This window comes from Tribolium madens, unplaced genomic scaffold (assembly GCF_015345945.1).
Source record: "Tribolium madens isolate multiple individuals breed KSU strain unplaced genomic scaffold, Tmad_KSU_1.1 Scaffold_91;HRSCAF=231;Tcas5.2_LG7, whole genome shotgun sequence".
NCBI lineage: Eukaryota > Metazoa > Arthropoda > Insecta > Coleoptera > Tenebrionidae > Tribolium > Tribolium madens.
In genome coordinates, this window is record NW_025401063.1 from 4,121,262 (window position 1) to 4,129,236 (window position 7,975).

The window sequence follows — 7,975 nt, forward strand, 5'->3', positions numbered from 1 at the left end:
CTTCTATGAAAAAAGTAATAATTATAATAAAAAGAATTAAAAAAAAATAAATTCAAACTTTTGTATTGATTAGTACCGAAAAAATAAATAAAAAGGATGAGTCATAGTTATTTATTTATTCAATGGAATAAGCAATTATTTTAATGCTGACGATTTAGGTAAAGCCAAGGGCATTTTCATTCCAGAGATGCATACAAAACTTTCCTCCCAACTGACTAAATTAATAATAATATAAAAAATGACAAATTTCTCAAAATATTCAACTATTCAAGTAAAAATCGATATCAAGTACTTTGTTTACGTCAAAATACACTCAAAAAATTCAATTCCTTCAATTCTAGTTTATATGGCTAATTTAAATATTTTATTCCTAAGGGAATAAAGTGACGCCAATTCTGTTGAAGATTTTTTTTTGTTTTTTTCCTAAATTTTGTCCACTTCAAAAAATAATGTTTCACTTACCTACATGCCAAATTATACAACATAAAAACCTATTTTTACTGTTTTAATTTAAAACACTATTTAAAAAAAAATTAAATCATTTTTTTTATCTTGACGCGACGAATTTACAATTACTTTTTGTCTATTTTTTTATTTTTTGGAGATTTTAAACTATTGTTTTAATAAATTTATTAGAGATATTAATTGAATATTTTGTTTTGTGTGAAATACTGACAAATTAAGAAAATAAATAAATCAAAATTCTGACATCTTATTTTTATCCATTACATTTTTTTATACTAATAATAAAAAAATTAATATATTTTTTTCCGAATACACTTTCCAAATTTCCAAACTTAACTTAGTTTTTTTTATTAATTCTTGTTCATCCAAAAGAAAAGGGCCTTTAAATACCCAAGAGCTACATTTTTAAGTTTTCATCTCATTTTAATTTATAAATTATTAATTAGTTACTTTATTCTTTTATTATTTTACAATATGTAGGTAAGGGTGAGTTTTTCAGTAATGTTAGTAATGTAATTTTTTACTTTTATTATTTAGGATTTATAATTGATTAATTATTTTAACAAGTCACACAAGTATACTTTGAGTTAATAGATTAAGATGAAATATTCAGTAAATTTCTGAGAAAATATCTAAAAATAAATTGACAAAAATATCTAGAACAAATCAATTTGATATTCTATCTTTTTTATTATCGATTTCAGCTTTGTCTCCTGACGAAGCACTAATATTCCACCACTAGTTAGAAGATAAATACAATTCACTATTGATCTCTTCGAGACATGAAATATTAATGTTGTCACGCCTTCTCCAGTACGTATGTCTTTTGAAACCCCATTATAGGATTCGATTCCTATCTGTAATCAATTGAACATTGATACCCCTTAGTCATTGTAAAAAATCAAACCCAAACGTAAACAAAATAATTTATTTATCATTCTATATACATTTCTGCACACTGCAAAAGCGCCATAAGTACAAAACCCCCTAAAATACACGCCCCTCGTCTTATCGTCCACGCTCTTCGTTCTTTCTCCCTGTTCAAAACTTCGAAAAAAGTAATGTATAAAATAGTGCCGGCTGAGAGGCCTTCGAGTAGCACAACCGCCGTGGACTTGGCTTGAGTATTCATGTTTGCTTTTTGCGTGATCAAGAGTCCCAAAAGGACTCCAGCTGGACTCGTCACCGACAAAATAGTGACGTGGGTGAGAATCCGTCTCAGTTCAGTTTTAGCCAAAACTAATTCTAGACTAATGTAAAACAAAATCGTAGCCGAGTGGATGGAAACAGCCACAAACAAGTACCAAATGTTGGCAATACTGTGTTGGAGGCCGATGGCAAGGCCTTCAAACATCGCGTGAAACGACAAAGCGACGACAACTAGAACATATCTCATGATTTGTTGCTTGCTTTTGACGGCTTTCTCCACCGAGGATTTCGCCGACTCGACTCGCTCAAGCTCCGAGTCAAGATCGACGCTTTTCTCCTGGTTTTTCTCGTTTTCGGCGATGACTTGGGCAGTGAGACTGTAAGTGTCTGAAGCGGCCGATTTCGGCCGTTTCTCATACTCGTCGACGATGAACGGAACTTCCTTCTTCTCCTCGTTGGTGAAGGCGCTCTTGGGGGCCACTTTAGTGGACGAGGGGGTCGCCGATCGGGTCGTTTTCTCGCACGCCTCGTCGGGGACGTGGGTCACGAACCAGTGGGACAACTCCTCGATGAAGTACACCAGGAAGAAGCCCACCGAAATGGTCATCTGCGAGAGGGGGTAATCGGTGTTGACATTTCCGAATTGTTTCAACTCCTCCACCGATTTGTACACTTCGGGCATCATGTGGAGCATGCAAGTGGCGAAGAGGACGCCCCCGCCGAAGGACTGGCATAGGGCTAGAGTGCACGTGACCTGCTGGTGGCGTCGCTTGTTTATAAAGTGCTCGGAGTCGTCTTGACCCTCCCAGTGCAACAGCAACTTGTAGATTTTCACCGGGAGAATCCCGAAGAAAAACCGGAGGAGTCCGAAGAGGACGGCCACTAGGATTTTCGTGGAGACTAAATCCATGGTCGGCGATGGGTCTTCATGGTTCGCGTGGCGCCGCTTGACTGACTCAGTGGTCAGGCGCACGATGGTAATTATCGCAACCCTAGAGATGGTATCTATGCTAAATATTGATTTAACAAGTCGTTTTTTGACAAAGTCAAAGATGTTTGGAGGGAATCTGGACCCTCCCAAACATGTGAAACGGTCAAGACCCAACCCGATGACCTACGACATACAATTACCCTGTATCACACCAGGAGTTTATGGCCATGTAAAATTTTCAATTTTATTTTTTCAAGTAAGTAATTTTTTTTAGCGCGGTCGCCAACCCAATACCGACTACCACGTCCGTTTGTTACACCACCGGCAACATCTCCGCGATGCTGACACCGAATTTCTAGCATCGGAAGCTAAAAGACTCCTCAAAGAGACCGTCACCGCCAAATACGACAAACATGCCGAAAAAAAAGTCTTCCAGAGACATATCCAGGAACGTTTCAAGGAGAAAGTCAAAGCTTATGAAGAGACAATCGAGACCAGACGTGCCAAATTGAGGGAGCTTTTATGCAAAGAAGAGCAAGAATTTATACTTGAAACTATCGACAAAGCTCAGAAAGGTGTGGATTCGAAAATGGAAGACATGAAAAACAAAGCCCAGTTACTGAAAGCGCAGAGAGAAGCTGAAAGACTTGAGATTGTCAATCAAAAACGGATGCAGCAATACATGTGAGTTGAATTTTTTGTTAGTTTGTTTTTCTTTAAATGGAAATCAAAATTTTGGTGAAAAAATTGGTATAAGTAGTAAAATTCAGGAGGGTAGACCGGTGCGTCATCAATTTTATTTTTTCATTACCAACTTAAAAGTAAAATAAAAATTCTATCACAATGTAAATTGAAACAAAGGGTTTCTAAGGATGGTAGCCGTGAACATTAATTTACATACAAGGCTTCAATATCATACTCTATTAAATAAGCTATTTAAGTAAATCATATAAATAATACTTAATCATACAATTATTAAAATAAAAAAACCTTAATTCTATTTATCATAAAAATTTGAAAAAACTTAGATCCATTAACAATTAGCTTATAAATTCCTTGGCTTCCTATCACCTCTGATCATCCTTGGTCCAAAGACTTGTAAATAAAAGAACCTCCTACAATAGGATAATAATTAATTCCTAAAGTTGAAATCACAGGTATGTTTCATATACCAGATAAAAACCAAGATAATTTATAATTATTTATTAATATACTATCATAACTAATAGAAAACTTAGACAACTCATAACCAATTCATGCCCCAGCCATAACCATGATTAATGTTATAATTTTCATAAAAAAAAGGAAGAATGATTACATAAGGATAAGAAAAAATTAATCAGCTCATCACACTACCCATTAAAATAACTAAAAAAATTAAACCACCTATACCCTTTAGTATGGTAATCCCACCTTCATAAATACTATTAACTGAAATAAAATTAAAGTTCCCTACAAATGAATAATAAACCAGTCGAAAACTTTAACAAACAGTTAAACCAATAGATAAATAAAAAATTAAATAAACATAAAATCTTAAATACCCTATTCTTATAATCTCAGCTACTAAATCCTTAGAATAAAAACCTCTCAAAAAGGGGATACCACACAAAGATAAATTTCTAATATTAAAATAAACACAAGTAAGATCCACAAAAGGATCCAGTCTCAATAACTTTTGACATTGAGTAAATATATTTTCAAGCAAAAACAGGTCGATTAGGATCTCGAGAGGGAAGTTGAAAACCAACATTAGTTACAATTTAAGTTTCATTCCCTAATCACTAGCCACCCCTACTTTGAAATTTTAAATGGCACCCCCCACTTTTTAGAACGTTTTCAGAAAGAGAAAAAATCAGCGTCTCTAAATGTCAAAGAAAAAAATTTTTTTGTCGATTTGTTTTTCAATTAGGGGTGGTTTAATTTTTGAAACTTTTAGTCCTAGTAGCCTTTGATTGAACTCAATTTAATTTAAATAAAACATATGACAATTTGGGTTGTAATGAGAGAGTTTAAAACCAACATTAAATACGTTTTAGGTTTCATCCCCTAGTCACTAACCACCCTTACTTTAAAATTTTAAAAAGACACTCCAAGTTTTTGAAACATTTCTGGAAGGAGTGGAAAAAAGCTTATCTAATCGTAAATAAAAAAAAAATATTTTGTCGATTCGTTTTTGAGTTAGGGGTAGTTTTATTTTAGAAATTTCCATCAGTCCTAGTAGCTTTTAACTTTGATTTTGATTATGTGTCATCTAATACATTTTATTAAGAAGGCGGTGGTGTCAACAATTCAGCGAAAATTTACCATTTGATAGTTCAGTTAATTAAAAAATTACTTTTATTCAAATTAAATTGCGTTGCATCAAAGGCTACTAGGACTAAAAATTTCAAAAATTAAACCACCCTTAACTAAAAAACGAATCAAAAATTTTTTTTTTTACTTTGACAGTTAGATACTCTCATTTAGTCCCTTTCTGAAAATGTTTCAAAAAATAGAAGGTGCCATTTAAAATTCTAAAGTAGGGGTGGCTAGCTACTAGGGGATGAAACCTAAAACGTATTTAATGTTGGTCTTAAACTCTCCCATCGCAACCCAAATCGACATATTTTTTATTTAAATAATAATTGAGTTCAATCAAAAGCTACTAGGACGAAAAATTTCAAAAATTAAACCACCCCTAACTGAAAAACAAATCGACAAAAAAAAATTTCTTTGACATTTAGTGACGCTGATTTCTTCTCTTTCCGAAAACGTTCTAAAAAGTAGGGGATGCCATTTAAAATTTCAAAGTAGGGGTGGCTAGCGACTAGGGGATGAAACTTAAAATGTAACTAATGTTGGTTTTCAACTTCCCCCTCGAGATCCTAATCGACCTGTTTTTGCTTGAAAATCCATTTGTTCAATGTCAAAAGTTATTGAGACTGGATCCTTTTGAAATGAAAGCCCTGTATGTACTTCAACTACACCACTTAAATCTTATGTTCGAGTGAATTTGTCAATTTGATATTGACAGTAACACTATTGTCGTCGTTGAAAGTTTTTTTGGTATAATTTGCAAGTATTTTTCGTTTATTGGTTGATTTCTTGCTTTTGTTCTACGTCTCATTGGTTTCTTAAGTAATAACTTCCATGTAATCAGGCATAAATGTACTTGTGTTAGTGTAAAAAATTAAAATAATGAGGGGTCACCGAAAATTAGCCCCCTATCATCTTTTATTTATTCTACAAAAAATGGGGCCAATCTTATAAAAAACCATTCAAATGCTGTTTTAGTACTTTACATATTGTGTCTGTTATGGCACAAACCACGCTCTGTAGATAAAATTGTGATTATTTGAGGTAAATATGAGCGTTGTTTAAGAAGTCTATTATTTAATGAAGTAATTAACAGTACTTACAAACTGAAATCGACGTATTATTTGGAGTCTCACATAAGTAACTTTCTGGTTTTCATAAGATCAGAATAAAAGCTTCTTAACGTTTATTGTTTGTTTTCGAAGGATGTAAGATGCGACTTTGTTTTATAGACGTCTTAAATTTCAACTTTTTCTTTTTTCTTACCTGGAAAAATGCATAAGATCGTCTATAGTTTTAAACTCTTAAAAAAACTCAATGTAAAAAATTGCTTGTCTACGCTCTTTATGTTTATGATGATTCCTATTTATGAAATACTGATTTTGCATCATCAAAAGTTGAAATCTCCATTTTAGGAAGTAATGCATCGAAATAGACCCTCCCACATAGTTTTTGCAATGAGATACAAAGCAAAAATGTTTGTAAGTACTCATATTTACATTGCCTTGTCTACTTTGCTGAATGTCTCCTATTCTTTTAATGACATTGTTTTCAAATTAATTCAATTCAATATAATTAATTATTAAAATTACCATGAATGAATTTACTCGTGGCATACTGTTTGGCATTTCTATTTAGAAAAAAAACAGATTTTACAATTGCAAAAATTTTGTCATTTTAAGTGATGGTTGTGTGGAGTTGCGTCCAGTTGTCTATCAAAGAAATCTCGTCGATAGCAAAAATGCCCAACTTCAACAAATGAAAGAGAATCAAATACGCAAAGAGTCTGAACGCGAACTGAATGTCATGTGGCATAATCTGATGAAAAAAGAACAAGAAGCAAAGGTAAATGTGTTATTGCCGTTACATTTTTTACAATTTTTCTCCCAAAGATGGAGAAGGAAGTGCAAGATTTGCTCAAACAAAACCGCGCAATGCAAGAAACAATGCAGACATGGGAGAAACAGATTTACGGCAAAGAATTACTGAAACAAGAAGCTGAAAAGGTCGCTGCTGAAGACCGTTTAGAGATGATTAAACTACAGGAACAAATTCGTCGTGAAGAAATCGAAGCTTTAGATGCCAAACGCCGAAAACGTGACCAAGTCGCTCAAGAATTGAGAGAACAAATCCAAGTCCAGGAAAAATTCATTGCACAAAGGAAGAAAGAGGAAGATGCTTTAAATAATGCCATGAGTCGATTGGCCGAAGTTGAATTAGAGAAAGAAAGGCAAAAGATTAAAGATACCACGTCGTTAGCAAGACGCGAAACTGCGATCTACCGCAACCATTTGAAAGAGTTAGAAATGGAGAGGAAGCGAGAAGAGGAGCAATTAAACAAACTTTTGGAAGAGCACAGAAAGATGATTGAGAAGAAACAAGAAGATGCGTATTGCAAATTGAAGAAAGCGCGTCAAGATTTACAGAAAGTAAAACTAATAATCAAGTTTGGCCCTAGTTTTTGTGTCAGAATGTTTTAGCTGAAAGGGCCCAACAGTTGGAGTACAAGAGACAGGAAGCCGAAAACCATCTCAAGTTGAAAGAGGCCGAAAACGAGCTGTTGAGGATGGCTTGGGAAACCAATGAAAGACTTCAAGCTGAGCATGACCGGCTTCAAGCCGAACAAGTGAAGCAGTATAGAGAAGATTTGAAGCAACAGATTGAATATAATAATGAGCAAAGGGTGAGGGTGTTAATTTTGTCGATTTTGCTAACTTGGGTTTCCAGAGACTTGAGAAAGAGAAGCTGGAACGGGAATTGGCTGAAGGACTTGCCGAGGAAGAGCGTCGTCGCCAACACGTCTTGGAGTTGATTAACGCAAGATTGGAAGACCCGGCGTTCAAACATCCGTTTAGAAGAGTTTTAGAACGTCAGACTTGTCCTTGTCCTAATCCACCCACATGAAATTACTTGTACAACAAAAAAAATATTACAGAATTATTTGCAAACGAGAGTTTTATTTGTTTTAAGTTGCTTAATGTCAGAAACATGATGGGAACTAATTTTAGCCAGGATTCTCATTAAAATACAGGGTTATTCATAAATATGAAGCAATATTTGAACCTCAAAAATAACCTATAAAATGATGTTAATTTAAATAATAACTCGTGTCCTATCTCTACTGATAAGAAT

The 7,975-nt window shown here is 34.1% G+C and overlaps 2 protein-coding genes across 2 annotated transcripts; one reads left to right on the plus strand and one right to left on the minus strand.

Annotated features, from left to right (window-relative positions):
* Positions 1-1,399: 1,399 nt before the first annotated feature.
* Positions 1,400-2,526, minus strand: LOC123011431 (zinc transporter ZIP3-like). Its single transcript, XM_044408851.1, has one exon. The coding sequence runs from the start codon at positions 2,522-2,524 to the stop codon at positions 1,400-1,402; it is 1,125 nt and encodes a 374-aa protein (XP_044264786.1). The 5' UTR covers positions 2,525-2,526.
* A 114-nt stretch (positions 2,527-2,640) lies between these two features.
* LOC123010922 (cilia- and flagella-associated protein 53-like) lies at positions 2,641-7,782 on the plus strand. Its single transcript, XM_044408112.1, has 6 exons — positions 2,641-2,774; positions 2,820-3,229; positions 6,526-6,688; positions 6,736-7,272; positions 7,314-7,526; positions 7,571-7,782. Exons 1-6 carry the CDS (start codon positions 2,667-2,669, stop codon positions 7,745-7,747), a joined length of 1,608 nt encoding a protein of 535 aa, XP_044264047.1. The 5' UTR covers positions 2,641-2,666; the 3' UTR covers positions 7,748-7,782.
* The last annotated feature ends 193 nt before the right edge of the window (positions 7,783-7,975 follow it).

Coding starts and splice junctions, on each gene's coding strand:
- LOC123011431 (XM_044408851.1), bottom strand. CDS start 2,524: ATGGATTTAGTCTCCACGAAAATCCTAGTGGCCGTCCTCTTCGGACTC.
- LOC123010922 (XM_044408112.1), top strand. CDS start 2,667: ATGTTTGGAGGGAATCTGGACCCTCCCAAACATGTGAAACGGTCAAGA. Junction 3,230..6,525: donor AAACGGATGCAGCAATACAT/GTGAGTTGAATT, acceptor TGTCATTTTAAG/TGATGGTTGTGTGGAGTTGC. Junction 7,527..7,570: donor AATATAATAATGAGCAAAGG/GTGAGGGTGTTA, acceptor TTGGGTTTCCAG/AGACTTGAGAAAGAGAAGCT.